The sequence below is a fragment of the Dictyostelium discoideum genome, assembly GCF_000004695.1.
Source record: "Dictyostelium discoideum AX4 chromosome 4 chromosome, whole genome shotgun sequence".
In the NCBI taxonomy this organism is placed as follows: Eukaryota; Evosea; class Eumycetozoa; order Dictyosteliales; family Dictyosteliaceae; genus Dictyostelium; species Dictyostelium discoideum.
In genome coordinates this window covers 239,433-257,865 of record NC_007090.3, presented here as the reverse complement: position 1 = coordinate 257,865, position 18,433 = coordinate 239,433, and the positions used below count along the sequence as shown (strand labels likewise).

At 24.3% G+C, this 18,433-nt stretch overlaps 6 protein-coding genes across 6 annotated transcripts; 5 read left to right on the top strand and 1 right to left on the bottom strand.

The window, feature by feature from the left end:
• Positions 1-1,061: 1,061 nt before the first annotated feature.
• DDB_G0283107 (microtubule interacting and transport domain-containing protein) lies at positions 1,062-2,345 on the top strand (the record flags this gene model as incomplete). Its single annotated transcript, XM_634149.1, has 3 exons — positions 1,062-1,253; positions 1,339-1,991; positions 2,105-2,345. The coding sequence occupies 3 exons, from the start codon at positions 1,062-1,064 to the stop codon at positions 2,343-2,345; spliced, it is 1,086 nt and encodes a 361-aa protein (XP_639241.1).
• Positions 2,346-2,607: 262 nt separating this feature from the next.
• DDB_G0283105 (hypothetical protein) lies at positions 2,608-2,904 on the top strand (the record flags this gene model as incomplete). Its single annotated transcript, XM_634148.1, has 1 exon — positions 2,608-2,904. One exon carries the CDS (start codon positions 2,608-2,610, stop codon positions 2,902-2,904), a length of 297 nt encoding a protein of 98 aa, XP_639240.1.
• Positions 2,905-2,947: 43 nt separating this feature from the next.
• Positions 2,948-3,379, top strand: DDB_G0283145 (hypothetical protein; the record flags this gene model as incomplete). The annotated part of the gene is made up of 1 exon (XM_634147.1): positions 2,948-3,379. One exon carries the CDS (start codon positions 2,948-2,950, stop codon positions 3,377-3,379), a length of 432 nt encoding a protein of 143 aa, XP_639239.1.
• Positions 3,380-4,894: 1,515 nt separating this feature from the next.
• Positions 4,895-10,468, top strand: pikB (phosphatidylinositol-4,5-diphosphate 3-kinase; the record flags this gene model as incomplete). Its single annotated transcript, XM_634146.1, has 1 exon — positions 4,895-10,468. The coding sequence occupies one exon, from the start codon at positions 4,895-4,897 to the stop codon at positions 10,466-10,468; it is 5,574 nt and encodes a 1,857-aa protein (XP_639238.1).
• An 884-nt stretch (positions 10,469-11,352) lies between these two features.
• On the top strand, positions 11,353-16,266 carry DDB_G0283143 (hypothetical protein; the record flags this gene model as incomplete). The annotated part of the gene is made up of 4 exons (XM_634145.1): positions 11,353-11,474; positions 11,718-14,531; positions 15,382-15,608; positions 15,737-16,266. The coding sequence occupies 4 exons, from the start codon at positions 11,353-11,355 to the stop codon at positions 16,264-16,266; spliced, it is 3,693 nt and encodes a 1,230-aa protein (XP_639237.1).
• A 335-nt stretch (positions 16,267-16,601) lies between these two features.
• On the bottom strand, positions 16,602-18,036 carry DDB_G0283141 (hypothetical protein; the record flags this gene model as incomplete). The annotated part of the gene is made up of 2 exons (XM_634144.1): positions 16,602-16,717; positions 17,853-18,036. 2 exons carry the CDS (start codon positions 18,034-18,036, stop codon positions 16,602-16,604), a joined length of 300 nt encoding a protein of 99 aa, XP_639236.1.
• Between the last annotated feature and the right edge of the window lie 397 nt (positions 18,037-18,433).

Below are 18,433 nucleotides of genomic sequence, written 5' to 3'. Positions count from 1 at the left end.
TGTTTTTTTATTTATTTATTTGTTTATTATCTATTCCTTCCTTTTTTTTTTTTTGTTTTTTAATTAAAATGACTGTAGAACAACCCAAAATTTTGGTTTTTTTTTTTTTTTTCATTTTATTTTTTTTTTTTGGTTTTTTTTATTTTATTTTTTTTATTTTTATTTTTTATTTTTTTTTTGAAAAAAAAGATTTTTTTTTTTTTTATTTTTTTTTTTTTGCACCCTTTTTTTTTTATTTTTTTTATTTTTTTTTGATATTGGTGAATGTGTATATTATATTAGGATTCGCAATCCAAAAAATAAAATAAAATAAAAATATTTAATTTGTGTGTTTGTTTATAGTAAAATTAATCATCATAATAATTATTATTTACACTCATCACATCATAAAAAAAAAAAAAAAAATTATCTACACAAAAAAAAAAAAAGGGATTAGTATAAAGTAATCAATACTAATACCAAAATTTTAAAATCAAATAAAATAAAATAAAATAATTAAATAAAAATAAAAATAAAAATCACCAAACACTAAATCTGTAATTGTAATAATAATAATAATAATAATAATAATAATAATAATAATAATAATAATTAATATATTTATAAATTAAACATAAATAAATTTTTTTTTTTGTATTAAGACCGCTTTAAAAAAAAAAAAAAAATCCACCCACCACAAAAAAAAAATAATAAAAAAAAAATCTTTTTTTTTTTTTTTTAAACATTATCAATAATTATTACTAATAATAATAATAACAATATCAAATAATTAACAACTAAACCAATCAATTAACATTTTGTTTTATTTGTTTTTTATTTATAATTTAAAAAAAGAAAAAAAAAAAAAAAGAAAAAAAAAAATTATTCAAACTTTTCCTTTTTTTTTAATTTTTTATTTTTATTGTAAAGCTATATTTATTTATTTATTCATTCATTCATTCATTCATTCATTCACTTATTTATTTATTATAATCGATAATAATAATAATAATAAACATTAAATTAGTAATAATAATAATAATAATAATAACTTGTAACATACACATAATACATTTTTTAAAATGAGCGAAAATCCAACAGTATTAAATTCAGTTAGACAAGCTTTAGCACTTGCAAGAATTGGTGTAAATGCAGATAATAGAGGCGATTATGCAGTTGCAATTCATAATTATAGAGAAGCATCAAATCTATTGAATGCTTCAGAGGATTTATCAACTTTAAATGATGAACATTATAAAACTATGATTGAAAAAGTAGGTTTATTAAAATAAATAAATAGTAATAATAATAATAATAATAATAATAATATATTAAATAATTATTTTTTTATTTTGAAAGTCAAAACAATATTTAGATAGAGCAGATATGTTAGAACAATTATTACAAGGTCAACAAGGTGGTGCAACATCAACTAAAGAAAACTTTACATTTGTTGAAGAGATACCAATTGTATCATCAGGATTTTTAGACCCAATACCAGCTTTTCCATCATATAAACCATTTTGGCTAATGAGAGTACTTAGTAAAACAATAAAGAGTGGTGCATATTTAACACCACGTCTCTACATACCAAAATCGATTTGGCAACAAACCGGTTGTAAATTTACAGCCGTTGAAACTAAAATTAAAAGTTTAGAAGTTTTACAAGAATGTTTACAAAATTTAAAAAAACTTCATATACAACATACACCACCATCATCACATCAATCCGATCAACAATCATCACAACAACAACAACAACAACAATCACAACAACAACACAATCATTCTTCATTACCTTTTGATAAAAATAATATTGAAACAGTTTCAAAAGAAACAGATTCATTCTGTTCACAATTAGATATCATTCAAAATAGTTTACATTTCCATCTTTCATTTATACCAGAGATTAAAATTGAAAAAGTTAATGAAAAAGGTTGGGCAAATAAAATGAAAAAGTTTGGTAACTCTTTAGCAAAAGGTGCTGTACGTTTAGCTCCTTCTTCAAAATTGTAAGTTGTTTATTATTATTCAAATAGTCATCATCATCGTCATCATCATTATAATGATTAAATTATTAATGAATAAAAAAAATAAAAATATATAATATATAATATATATATAGGGAAGGTCAAGATTATATAGGTTTATTAAATTCAGTTTTTGAAGAAAGTCAATTTTTAGAAAGTTGGATGAATTGTTGTGAAAGTATTGGACATAGTAGTCTTTCAAATCGTTTGCGTCGTGTTGGTGAATTCTTTTCAGTTGTAATTTGTTCATTTGTTATGAAAGACTTTACAATTTTATTGGAAAGGTATATGAGAAAAAGTTTACAAACATTTATGACAATTAATAAATTTAAATAGAATGGAGAACGAAAAAAAAAAAAAAAAAACAAAACACATATAAAAATAAATAATAAATAAAAAAAAAAATATTTAAATAGAAAAAAAAATAAAAATAAAAAAATTCTTTTTTTTATGTACAACAAATTTACTTTTTCAAAAGAATAATTATTATTATTCACAGAAAAAAAAAATTTTTTTAAATAAAAAAAACAACATTATTTTTTTTTTTTTTTTTTTTTTTTTTTTTTATATGATATCAAATTAATAATAATTATTAAAAATGTTTAAAGAACCAAATAATAAAGATAAAACCAGTGAAATTGAATGTAAAATAAAGGAAAATGAATCATCATTCAAGTGTGATGGTGATATAAATTTTTGGAATTCTGCTGCTGCTATTTGTGTTTATCAATCAAACAAAATTGAAAATATAAACCACACAATTGAGGAAACAACCGAAATGATTCAAAACTTTATTGGTAATGGTACAAGTTTAGATTCGGGTGCATTGAAAACAAGAGATCATACAACATTATGTGGTATTGAAAGAAGTGTTTCTTTTTTCACAAAGACATGATATGCTTACTGTAGAGAGTATAAAGAAATGGCACAGCATGTTAATGAAAGGTATTATTGTGAGTGATGGAGTGTACAGAGAAGAAGATGTTTTTGCAGGACAAAGAATATTTATGACACCTGAGCTTATCGAGAAAACAATGTTGGGGTTGGTCCAGAAATACAATCAATACCGACCAACGACTAAATCATCACCATATGCAGTTGCAGCTTGGCTCTTACATGCTTTTGTTAGCATACATCCATTTATTGATGGTAATGGTAGAATGGGCCGTATCTTGGCTAATTTGGTACTGTTTTCATACGGTTTCCCATTTCCAGTACCAATTTCTGCTGATAATGATGAATATATTAAATCATTAAGATTGGCCGATAGATATTACGAAAAGGGAAGAGACACATCACATTTAGCTCTCATAATTTTGAATAGTTCTCATTCAATTTATAAAAATTACCTTTCAAATTTAGAATTATAATATTATAAAAGTATCAAAAAAAAGAAAAACCAAACATGTTTGGTTGTGTGTAAAATATTTTTTAAATAAAAGCTTAAAAATAAATCAATACATATTATTTTTTTTTTTTTTTTTTATTTTAAAATAAGAAATATTTAATGCAGAGATTTTTATATATTCTAACCACCCCTCAATTTAGATTTTTTTTTTTTTTTTTTTTTTTTTTTTTTTAAAAGAATTATTTATGGTACCCAAAAACAGAACCAAAAAAAAAAAAAAAAAAAAGAACAAAAAAAAAAAAAAAAAATAAAAAAAAAAATAAAAAAATTGATTTTTTTTTTTTTTTTGTTCTTTTTTTTTTTTTTTTTTTTTTTTTTTGGCTAATAACGATTGCAGTCAGATTTTTTTTTTTTTTTAAAAGAATTTTTATTTGATAGCAATAAAAAAAAAAAAGTAAAGAAACAATTCATTTTTATTATTTACTTTTATTTTTACTTTATATATTGTATATATTTTGTTATCTTTTTATTTGAATAAAATAACAACAGCCCAACGACAACACACTCACCCACCACATTCCAGTTTTGTGATCAAAAAAAAAAAAAAAATTAAAAAAAAAAAAAAATTAAAAAAAAACTAAAATAAAATAAAATAAAAATGATAATAATCATATGAAGGTTTAAGTTGGTTAGTGGTAGTTTCAGAGAAAAAGAGAGAGAAAGAGAGAGTGGTAGAGGTGAAAAGACACCATGACACATTATACATTTTTTATTTTTCACTCACACTCACACTCACACACACTCACACACAAAACCATAAAATCGAGATTTAAATAATAATAATTAAAAAAATAATTAAAAATAAAATAAAAAATTAAAAAAAACAAAAAAAAAAAAAAATAAAATAAAATAACAACATATTATTGTTAGGTGTTTTTTTTTTTTTTTTTTTTTTTTTTTTTAATTATAAAGTGTGTAATAATAATAAAATTAATTGCAAAAAAATAATTATAATAAAAAAACTATAATTCACAGGTTTAAATCCATATAATCAAAAATAGTATTTCATTTTTTTTTTTTTTTCTTTTTTTTTTTTTTTTTTTTATTTTTATTTTTGTTTTTTTTATTTTTATTTTTTTTTTTTACCCCACACATTTTTTTTTTTATTTTTTTTTTTTTTTATTATATTTTTTTTTTTTTTTTTGACCCCTTTATATCTTTTAATTTTATATAGTACAACTTATTTATACTAATAAACACAATTTATACGTATAATTATTTTAGAATAAATAAAGTAATAATTTTTTTATTCATTTAAAAAACACAAACAATTTATGAAGTTATTAGAATAAAGAAAAAAAAAAAAAAAAAAAAAGGGATTTTTTTTTTTTTTATTTTTTTTATTTTTTTTGTATAATTAGATAGATATAGATAGATTTTATAAATAGATATAGATAAAAATAGAAATATAAAAATAGAAATATAAAAATAGAAATATAAAAATAGAAATATATACATATATATATAAATATATCAGATGAAAATGAGTGAAGGAATTATATCACCATTATCACTTTCTAGTGAATCATCAGAGCAACAACAGGCAGCAATTAGAAAGTTTAGTAATGGTAGTAATGGTAGTGGTGGTGGTGGTGGTAGTAACCTCAGTGTAAATAGTAGTAATAGTGGTAGTAATAATAGTATAAGAAAAAGTTCAACATTGATGTACAATGGACCATTACCATCAATAAATGATGGTAAAGAATTATTATTGGAAAACTCGAAACCAAAAGTTGTAGAATTAGTAAATACATTTAATCATAAACCATTATCAACCATTCATTCAGTACATAATGAAATACCACCACCAGCAATTGAAAAAGAGAAAAAAGAAATCATAAATACTATATCAAATTCTGGTGTCACAAAATATATGACGGCCCTTGAAATTTTAGATAGTACAATAAATACACCATTAAATAGAAGTAGAAGTGGTAGTATTGGTAGTAAACCAATTTGTAATAATTTAACATCATCATCATCATCATCATCAACAACAGCAACTACACCATCACCAACAACTACAAGTAATAATAATAATAATAATAATAATAATAATAATAATAATAATAATAATAATAATAATAATAATAATAATAATAATAATAATAATAATAATAATAATAATAATAATAATAATAATAATAATAATAATACTACCTCCACCACAACCACAACAACATCAATTTTAATATCATCTTCACCACCACCATCATCATCATCTTCTTCTTCTTCAAATGATGAACAATTTAATAATAATAATAATAATAATAATAGTAATAGTGGTGGTAGTAGTAGAATGATAACATCAAAATCACAAATTAAACCATTAATAGTAACATCAAATACTGCTGCAACAACTACAACAACTACAACTACAAATACATCAGCCCCAACAACACCAACAAATAGAGTTCAATCAAGTTTAGATGATTTATTATTTAATTTACCTACAATACCAAGTAATGTGCCAACAGTTAATGGTGGTCCAAAAATATCGGCAGTACCAAAGAAAGTATCTTCATCAAAATTATTAATACCACCCTCTTCAAATGTATCATCATCATCAAATATTACTTTATCATTATCATCATCATCACCATCATCATCATCATCATCATCAACAAGTACTGTAGTACCAATTGTACAATTATCATCGTCAAATTCAACAAACTCACCATCAACATCATTACCAACAACACCAAGATTATCACAACCAACTACATCTTATACTCAATTAATACCATCACAACAGCAACAGCAACCAACTGAAAGTAATAGTAGTAGTAATACAAATACAACAACAACATCATCATCATCATCATCATCATCATCATCATTAACAATATCATCACCACAACCATCAAATAATTCAATAAGAATATCAGCATTTGGTAGATCATCAACACAATTTACAATTAGTAGTAATGGTATACCAAGTAGTCCAGGACAAGTTTCAAATAAAGATTATAATAATATAGGTAATTTAAGTAATAGTTCAGGAGAACGTGTAAAGAATAAACAATATTCAATGTTAAATATTAGTAAGAAAACCATACTTGATGAATCAGATATTTCATCATCACCAAGATCAATTGGTAGTCCTAATAGTATAAGGGCATCGATTTCAAGTCAATTACCACCATCATTATCATCAATTGGAGGTGGGGGTGGTGGTGGTAGTGGACCTAATGTCGTATCGAATAAACCATTAGTAGTAAAGAAACCATCAACAAGTGAACATATTAAAAAAGAGAATATTTGGAGACAAACTATGATACCGTTAACAAAAGAGGATCATATTAAAGTAGTATTCGAGGGTATACCAGGTAAAAGAGTGATTCAAAAGTTTTTAATTGATAAAACACCAATTGAAATTAAATCGAAATTCTTTGAAGATCTTAAAGATGGTGATCTTTTAAATGGTCTCACCCAATTACCATCCCTAATACCCGAACATTATGAACTAAAAGTACTCTCTGTAAATAGTACAATTTCAAATGAAACTCTACCATTAAGAAGACAAACTTTAATGCAAGCATGTAATATTTCAAGATTATTTCCAAAATTACATTTAATTTTAAAATCAGAATCAACAACAATATTAGATGGTGCATCAACAACTACAACTACAACTACAACAACAACGACAACAACAGCAAATCAATCATCAAATATTATTACAAAATCAAATTCATCATTAGATTTAACAATTAATAATAGTAATGAAATTATTGATGTTAAAGGTCATATTCAGGCAGAGTTGGAAATTTTCGAATTAATTGGTACTTCATTCACTAGGGTTTTGGATCAGGGTCAAGAGGTTGTAAGTTTTAGAAGAGATTTCGCACAATTTAGATTATCGAATTTCACAAGTACTCGTAATGATTTATCTCAAATGATTTATGTATCTTCAGAGCCATTACCATTGACAATACCAAATAAGATCACGATTATGGTGTTGTTACCTGGTGATGGTAAAATCATAAAACGTGTAGATTGTTGTCCAAATAGTTCAGTTGGTGATGTGAAGAAAGAGATCTTTAAAAAGTTTGCAATGATCGATCGTGTACATACTCAAGGTAAAACTCAAGATGATTTCGTATTAAAGGTTACAGGATTCCGGGAATATATTCTATGCATTCATGAATTGGGTAATCTAACATCACGTCAACGTTTTTATCCAACTGGTTCAGGTGGTGATTTCTCATTAATGGACTATGACTATATTCGTCAATGTGTTGGTAAAAATCAAACTGTAGAATTATCATTAACAAATAATTCAATATTATCATTAAATCAAGTTTCTGAAAAAGTTTCATTTATTGATAAAATTTTAGAAACTTCTGATTTTGATGATTATGATGAAGATTTAGATAGTATAAATAGTAATAGTTTTGATGATTTAAAACAATCAATTCAGCAACAACAACAACAACAAATTCAAACTGTAATTAATATAAAAGAAACTAATAAAGAAAATAAAGATAGTAATAAAGAAAATAAAGATAGTAGTAGTAATAATAATAATAATAATAATAATAATAATAATAATAATAATAATAATAATAATAATAATAATAATAATAATAATAATAATGGTAATAATAATGGTAATAATAGTAATAATAATAGTAATAGTAATATTAGTAGAGGATCAATTGATAGTGAAGGTAATGGTAGTGGTAGTGGTAATGGTAGTGAACAACCAACATTAATTGGTGTTCAAAATTTTTCATTACCAAATAATTCAAAATTACCAATTAATATTGTAAAGAGATTGTTTAGAGTTAATATTGCAGGTTTAAGAAATTTAAATTTTAATAATAATGAAGATGCTAGAAATAAATTTGCAGATGGAAAGAATAATCAACCAAATGTATTTGTAATGGCAGAGTTGTATTATGGTGGTGAGTTATTGACAAATCCAGTTTTTACACCGATTGCACAACTTGCTTCATATGGTGATGGTAGTGTTGAATTCCCAAATTGGGAGAAAGGTATTGCATTCACCATTCCAATACGTTATTTACCAAGGGCTGCAAGAGCATCGTTCACAGTTTATGTCACTACCATCTCAGAGGCATTGGAATCACAAATGGATGAAGTCGTTAGTAAATCAATTCCAATTGGTTGGAGTAATTGTTTGTTAATGAATCATAAAGGTATGTTACGTATGGGTCCAACGGCATTTAGATTGTGGGACGATGGTAGAAGGGCCAATCCAATTGGTACTTGTGTTGATAATCAAGCTGCGAAACAACCAATTATTCTATTGGTTGAATTTGAAAGTTTCATTAGACCTATAGTTTATGTTGATACCGCATTGCAAAGTATGATGGTTAATGATAGTAGTAGCATTAGTAGTAATGGTGTAGAGTCACCATCGATTGTATCATTTTCATCGTCAGCTGCATCTTCATCACCCCTACCATCTTCACCATTACCATCGCCTGTAGGGTTAAAGAAATTGGATTTGGATGAAGCTAGAAGATTGAAAGCATTGATGGATTCTGATCCATTGGTTCAATTAAGTGCAGAGGATAAAAAGTTGGTCTATGGCTATAGACATATCTATAAGAGTAAACCAAAGGCATTGGCTAAATTCTTACTCTCTGTAAATTGGATAGATCCTGATCAAGTTACCGATGCCTATCGTCAAATGAATGATTGGGCCCTATTGAAACCCGTACAAGCATTGGAGATATTGGATGCAAAGTTTGCCGATGAACATGTTAGAAATTTCGCAATCAAAATTATTAATTCATTCTCGGATGCTGAATTCTCAGATTTCCTCTTACAATTGACCCAAGTGTTAAAGTATGAACCCTATCATAACTCTGACCTAACTCATATCTTAATTCAACGTGCACTTAGCAATCGATCGAGAATAGGGCATTTCTTTTTTTGGTTTTTAAAATCAGAGATGCATACACCAGAGATTGAGGAACGTTATGGTTTATTATTGGAGGGTTATCTAAGAAGTTGTGGTACTCATCGTCAAGATTTAATTAAACAGAATCAAGTCTTAAAATCATTACACACCGTAGCTATGGCAGTCAAACAAACCAATGGTTCATCAGAACGTAAAAAGGTATTAATGGAAGGTCTTTCAAAGATTAAATTCCCAGATACTTTTCAATTGCCATTGGATCCACGTTGGGAAGCCAAGGGTTTGATCATTGATAAATGTAGATATATGGATTCAAAGAAGTTACCACTTTGGTTGGTCTTTGAAAATGTTGAACCTCATGCAAAACCTCTCACTGTGATCTTTAAGGTTGGTGATGATTTACGTCAAGATATTCTAACATTACAAGTGTTGAGAATTATGGATAAGTTTTGGAAAAACTCTGGTATGGATCTTAGGCTACAACCCTATAAATGTATTGCCACTGGCGATGGTATCGGTATGTTGGAGGTGGTTTTGAATGCCAATACCATTGCAAATATCAACAAGGATGCTGGTGGCACTGGTGCATTACTCGAGGAGAAAACCCTTGTCAATTGGTTAAAAGAGTGCAATAAAACCGAAGCTGAATACAATAAGGCCGTGGAAACTTTTATACTCTCTTGTGCTGGTTATGTTGTGGCTACCTATGTCATGGGTATTGGTGATAGACATTCCGATAATATTATGATCACAAAATTGGGTCATCTATTTCATATTGATTTCGGTCACTTTTTAGGTAACTACAAAAAGAAGTATGGTTTCAAGAGAGAAAGAGCTCCTTTCATTTTCACTCCACAATATATGGCAATCGTTGGCGGTAAGGATAGTGAGAATTTTAAACGCTTTGTCACTACATGTTGCTCCGCTTATAATATCCTCAGAAAGAATACAGATTTATTCATAAATTTATTCCAACTAATGTTAAGCACAGGTATACCAGAGTTACAAGTGGCTGAGGATATCGATTACCTCAGAAAAGCTTTGGCTCCTGGTTTATCAGATGAAGAGGCTGCTGAAGAATTCACTAAAAATATTAGTGTAGCTTTAAATACAAAAACAGTTTTATTAAATGATATTTTCCATGGTTGGGCTCATTAAAAAAAAAAAAAAAAAAAAAAAAAAAAATTTCAATTTAAATAAATAAATAAAAAAAAAGGAAATAAAAAAAAAAAAAGAAAAAGAAATAAAAAAAAAAAGAAAAGAAAAATATATTAAATAAATAAAATAAAAGAAACAATAAAAATAATAAAAATAATTATATAAAAGATAATTATTAAATTCAAAATTTATAAATAAAAATATGGTTAAAATTTTATTTCAAAATAATTAAACAATATTCATTTTATTTGTTGTTGTCTTAAATGTTTTAATCAATTTCAAATTTTCAGAAACAACTTGTTGCTAAACATTAATCTAAAAATAGTGTTTCTTTAAATAAATTTTTAATGTTTTCCGTAATTCTTTAAAAGAAAATAAATTAATAAAAAAAAAAAAAAAAAAAAAATGGATTGGTTGCCAACTTTCAAAATCCTAAGGGTGGTTTTATGTGCGCCGATGGGTTTGCCTCTTTTTTTTTTAACATACAAAATCCAAAAAATCTTTTTTTAATAAAAATGGCCTAATTTTTTTTTTTTAATTGGTCAAAAACTGTCCACTAACATAAAAAATTAAAACCTAAAAGAGAAAACCTTTAAAATAACACAATGTTTTCATAATGGAATTGATTTTTTTTTTTTTTAAGAAAGGGTTTAATAAAAAAAAAAGAAAAGAATAGCAGAAAAAAAAAAAAAAGAAAAAAAAAATAAATTTTTTTTTTTCATAAAAACCAAATCCAATCCTTAATTATATAATAACAGAAAATATATATATATTTTCTTAATCATTAAATTTCTAAAAAAAAAAAAAAATTACAAACAACAAAATTTAATTGTGCATATAAAATTAAATTTTTTTTTTTTTTTTTTTTTTTTTGAAGAAGAAAAATGCAAATATATTTATTTATTTATATATTTTTTAGTTCATTTTTTAATATCAATGGATCAATATGTAGTTTTAAAAATGCAATTAAAGATTCAGTGATTGATTTTGAACCAATTTTTAATTTGTAAGTTTTATTAAAATAAAATAAAAAACAATAATAATATAGTTTTTTTAGGTTGTTAGAAAATAATTTTTATATTATATTATAATTATATATTAATTTTATATTGATTTTTTTTTTTTTTTTTTTTTTTTTTTTTTTTTTTTTTTTTAAACTAGAACCACCCAACCGTAAGTATAAGTATATATTTTAGTTGTTTTTTATTAATAATTTTATTAATTTTTTTTTTTTTTTTAAAAATATAAGATATGTTGTTGATATGGGTTTTGTTGGTACATATGAATCTAATATTTATTTTGACTTTTGTACAAATTCCCCTTTGGTTGAATGTAATGGAATAGGGATTAATATTTGCCAAAAACTTTCTTCAAGTGAAATATTCGATTTAGGTTCTCTTTTTAATGTTATTTTTAGCGATAATATAATACAAGTTACATATAAAGCCACAGTTGTTGATGGAGCTCTTTCAACTTGTGCTGACCCTACAGCATATGAGAAATATAAAAGAGTCACCGATTTCCTATTTACTTGCGATAAAGATGTTCCCGAAAAAACCGTTGTTTTCGCATTAGAGACCCAACCATGTCACTACGAAATTAGAATGGTTGGTAAAGAGTTTTGTGATTGTGATAGTTGTGCACAAATTCATTCATCTTGTTATAATGGGAGATGCCAATGTGATCAATATACTACTGGTGAAACTTGTAATCAACTGAAAATTAAAATTGCCCAAGTAATCTCAACATCTATTAATGGTGGTAGGGGTTATTTATTTGGGGATTTTGGGTCTATTGTTTCAAATTTTCAAGTTTTTATAGGTGTTATACAATGTGGATATACGAGTTTAATAGATCCTTCACAAATTGAAATTTTAGCACCTCCAGGTTCTGGCTTTCAATCTATTACAATAACAGATGGAATATCTTCATACCATTCACCAATTTTATTTGAATATACATTTACTACATGCTTAAATGATTGTTCTCCTCCTCATGGAAATTGTGATTTAGCAATTGGGGTTTGTTCATGTAATAATCAAACTTTTGGAACAAATTGTGAATTATTAAATATAAGAATCGATTCAATTATATCAACAACTATTAATGGTGGAGTTGGTTATTTAAATGGTGATTTTCGATTTATGACACCAAATTTCAAAGTTTTTGTTGGTGAAACATTATGTACAGATGTCGAATTGGTAAATGCTACAACTATTAGAATTTCAGTACTACCAGATAATGGATTTAAAAAAGTTAATATTTCAGATGGAATTTCATCCTACGATTCACCAGTTTTATTTGAATATATAAATGTTCCTTGTTTAGGTAATTGTTCTCAACCTCATGGAGAATGTAATTTATTTTTAGGTGTTTGTACATGTGATAATCAAACCAATGGAATAGGTTGTGAATTTTTAAATATTAAAATTGATTCAATAATTTCAACAACAATTATTGGTGGAGTTGGTTATATAAATGGTGAATTCCAATTTATTATTCCAAATTTCACTATTTTTGTTGGTGAAACATTAGGTACTGAAATTGAATTGGTAAATGAAACAACAATTAGAATTTCAGTACCTCCTGGAGTTGGTTTTAAAAATGTTACAATAACAGATGGAGTATCTTCATATCTTTCACCAATTTTATTTGAATATATAAATGTTCCTTGTTTATATAATTGTTCTCAACCTCATGGAGAATGTAATTTATTTACGGGTTTTTGTACATGTGATAGTCAAACTAATGGAACAGGTTGTGAAATCTCTAGAATCTATATCGACTCAATTGACCCAACTGATGAAAATGGAGGAAAAACTTATTTATATGGATTCTTTGGTAATACAACTTCAAATTTATTTATTCAAATTGGTGATAATCATTGCAACAATACTCAACAAATTAATGAAACTCTAATAAAATGTTATGTTGGAATTGGTTCAGGTTTTAAAGATGTTTTACTTCAAGATAGAGATTTACAAGTTAAAGTTGAAAAATTATTTCAATACTTTGCACCAATAACAACAAACGCTCCAAAACCATGTTTAAATAATTGTGGCGGACCCAACCAAGGTGTATGTTTATCGTCAGGTTGTTCATGTATTTCACCATGGATAGGGAATGACTGTATGTATAAAATTGTGAATATTCCTCAACCATCTATTAATTATTCAAATCCAATAACTGAAATACCACTTTTTGAATCAATTAACAATACAAATAAAGAAATTGAAAATAAATTATTTATTTCTTTAATTTCAATAGTAAAATTAAGAGAATTAGATTTTAATTCTAAAGAAGTAAATTCATTTACATTTAAAGAATGGGAATTTAAAATAATAAATTCAGAAACAAGCCAATTTAAAACAAACTTTAAAAATTCAGGATTAAATACAAATGTTACAGTAACATTACAATGGTTTAAAACAGAAGCTGACTTTGAATTTGGTAATCAAGTTATTAAAATGAACCCATCATCTATTAAATATACAATTGAAATTTCAGAATTTAAATTTTTAAGTAAATTAAATCAACTACAATTAATAATGAAAGCATCGATTTCAGTAAATAAAACAAGTGAAATTTGTGCAGATAAAGAATTTGGAGAAACATCAAATGGAGATGATTCAAATTATTTAAAAGTTCAAGTTGATAATCATTCGTTATATGGTAGATTCATTAAAAGAGCATTAATCGATTCAATTCCAAGATCAATTGAAAATGTTCAATTAGATTCATCAATGAATATTGTTGATAGTGCATCTGAATCTCAATCATTTATTGGTATTTCTGTACCATACTTCAAAAAACAAATTATAATTGATCCTGACTTTTCAATATTAGTTGGTACACCTTCAAATTCTTTTAATTCAATTTGTTCATTAAATGATTCAAATAATTTTTCAAAAACCAAAATTTCAGCAATTGTAATTAGTGGTTTCTTTGGAATTCTCACAGTATTAACAATTGCAATTTATAGCTACTACAAGAAAAAACATGATAGAAATGTAATAAATGAACTAAGATTAAAAATGACTACAAAACAAGTTGATATTTTAATGTAAATTCTAGTTTCCAATTTAAATGATCAACTTTTATTTTAAACAGATTTTAATATTAATTGGAGATATAAAAATTTTTTTTTTAAGAGTATAATTATTTAATTGAAAATAACAATATTAATAATTATAATAATAAAAAGTAGTAACAAATCTATATCTCTTTCTTTTTTTTTATTTTTATTTATTTATTTAAATAATAATTATTATTATTATCATTATTATTATTATTATTATTATTATTATTATTATTATTATTATTATTATTATTATTATTATTATTATTATTATTATTATTATTATTATTATTATTATTATTATTATTATTATTATTATTATTATTATACCACGCCTACTCTTATTTAATATAATTTGTTTTTAATTATATTTTTTAGTTTTTTTTGTTTTCTTAGGTTTTTAGAATTTTTTTTTTTAATTTGGTTTTTTTTATTTTCTTTGGTTTTTTATTAGATAAGATAAGATTTTTAAGTAATTTTTTTTTATTATTATTATTTTAAATATTTTTTTATATATTATTATTATTTTTATTATTTTTTTATTTTATTATTATTATTTATTTTTAATTTATTACTTTTTTATATTATTAATTTATTGATTATTATTATTATTATTATTATTATTATTATTATTATTATTATTATTATTATTATTATTATTATTATTATTATTATTATTATTATTATTATTATTATTATTATTATTTTTATTATTGTTGTTCCCTTAGGACTTTTTCACTACAGTCTGTAGGGTTGAAATATATTCTCTACAACATAATTAGTTGGGTGAGGTAATTTTTTTTTATTTTTTTTTTCTTAAATTTATGCAAATTAGATATAAATCAGATGCAAATGTTATTGAATGTCCTGGTTCAGTATCTAATGAAAATTTAAAAAGAGTCACAGATTTTCATTTTAATTGTAAAAAAAATGTTTCGGGTATATCTGTTATTTCGGCATCAGAGAGCCAACAATGTCACTACGAAATTAGAATGGATAGTAAAGATTTTTGTGATTGTGATAATTGCGCACAAAATCATTCCTCTTGTTATAATGGAAAGTGTCAATGTGATCAATATACAACTGGTGAAACTTGTGAATCATTGAAAATCAATATTACCCAAGTAATCTCAATGGTGGTAGGGGTTATTTATTTGGGGATTTTGGATCAATTGTTCCAAATTTTGAAGTTTTTATTGGAGATTTAAAATGTGAATATACGAAATTAATAAATCCAACGAAAATTGAAATTTTAACACCTCCAGGTTCTGGCAATCAATCTATTACAATAACAGATGGAATATCTTCATACCTTTCACCATTTTTATTTGAATATACATTTACCCTGTGCTTAAATAATTGTTCTCAATCCCACGGTGTATGTGATTTATCAATTGGTGTTTGTGCATGTGATAACCAAACAAATGGAACTGTTGTTGAAAACCCAAGGATCTATATTGACTCGATTAACTCAACTTACGAAAATGGAGGAACAGCTTATTTATATGGATACTTTGGTAATACATTTTCAAATTTATTTATTCAAATTCGTGATAGTCATTGCAATAATACTCAACAAATTAATGAAACTTTAATTAAATTTGATTTAGGAGAAGGTTCTGGTTTTAAAGATGTTTCACTTCAAGAAAGAGATTTACAAGTTAAAGTTGAAAAATTATTTCAATACTTTGCACCAATAACAACAAACCCGCCAAAATAATGTTTTAATAATTGTGGTGGACCGAACAAGGTGTATGTTTATCATCAGGTTGTTCATGTATTTCACCATGGATAAGGAATGATTTTAAGTCTAAAATTGTAATTATTCCTCAACCATCAATTAATTCTTCAAATCCATCATTCATTATATGGTAGATTCATTAAAAGTGCATTAATCGATTCAATTCCAAGATCAATTGAAAATGTTCAATAAGATTCATCAATGAATATTGTTGATAGTGCATCTCAATCTCAATCATTTATTGGTATTTCTGTACCAAACTTCAAAAAACAAATTATAATTGATCCTAACTTTTCAATATTAGTTGGTACACCTTAAAATTCTATTAATTCAATTTGTTCATTAAATGATTCAAGTAATTTTTCAAAAACCAAAATTTCAGCAATTGTAGTTTGTGGTTTCTTACGAATTCTCACAGTATCAACAATTACTATTTATAGTTACTACAAGAAAAAACATGATAGAAATTTAATAAAAGAACTTAGATTGAAACTGACTTCAAAAAAGGTTAATATTTTAATGTAAATTGTAGTTTCAATTTAAATGAGCAACTTTTTTTCAAATTGATTTTATTATAATTAATCTCAAAAATTATTAAAAAAAATGAATAAAAGTTACCAAAAAAGATATATGAAGATTGTTAATCCTTTTTTATTTTTATTTTTATTTTTATTTTTATTTTTATTTTTATTTTTATATATAAGTTTCCAAATTTAATGATGTCATTATTTCGTGGGTTTAATTCTTTAAAAAATGGGTTTTTTTTTTTTTTTTTTAAATTTTAAAAAAGATTCAAAAGAAGAATTTTTTAGAATGTTTATTAAATTTTTAATGTAGTATGGAATCATAGAATTTCCTTTGTGCCAATTTTTACAAATTTATTTACTAGTAACAGAAGCACAAGCAACATCAACAACACCAATTTTTTTTTTTTTTTTTTTTATGTTTTAAATTTTTTTATTTTTATAATTTGGAAAAAAAAAAGCAATTTATATAGTCTGATTGACAATAAATTTAATTTTTTTTTTTTTTTAAAATATTTTGATAATTTAATATTATAATTAAGGGAGCCATTTTTTTTCTATCAAATAAAATTGTTTTTTTTTTTTTTTTTTTGGTCCAATATATGTCCCATGCCAAAGTTACCATATTAATTTCAGCACGCACAAACAACCTGTCTTTAGAAATTAATATGGATGAATTAATATGGCTTTGTTGACATTTGATCACTTAAGACGAATTGAAATTAACTTAATAAATGACAATAATATTTTTAATAAAAAAAAATAAAAAGAAAAAAGAAATTTATGTTTTAATTTAATAAAGTTAACAATGAATTAAAACTTATTTATTTATTCATTGTTTACACATTATTATTAAAAGATTGGAAATCTTGATTTTTACCAATCACTAGTGCTGATGCTGCATTAACACTATCAAATCTAATATAATGTTATTGAATTTGATTTTGAAAAATTTACTAAAATCTGACCTCTCTACCACCTAAAATATTACTAATATCCACTATTTTCTTATACACAACCAATACTATTTGCTCCATTAACAGAATTTAAACTTTATAAACTTATTGAATTGGTTGTTGGTGCTACTATTGCTGTTGTTGATGTTGATGTTGGTGGTGTTGTTGGTGGTATTGTTGTTGTTGTTGATGTTGTTGTTGTTGCTTGTGCTTCTGTTTCTATATTCACCTAACTTTGTTAATTCAGTTAATTCATCGCTATCTCCCATTCCAAAATTATCTTTGATTTCTTCAAGTAACTCTGTTGCAGTTACATTAGTTTCTAACTATATCTGATAGCTTTTGTTAAATTATTACCATGAACTAATAAGAGTAAATGTTTGAATTTCTAAATGATAAACCTTTCCCATCAGCAGAGAAAATTATATTTTCATTATTATTCTTTTTTTTTTTTTTTTTTTTATTTACATATTTATTTGATTGAATAATACTACTATAAATTTGATAACTTTATATTTTATAAATTTTATTTTTTATTTTATATTGAGTTGATAGAATTACTATTGTTATTATTTAAATGTGTGTCAACAATAAAGTGTCTTAATTCACTTATTTAGTATTCACTTATTTTTGTGACAAACTTAAAAAAAAAATAAAAAAATAAAA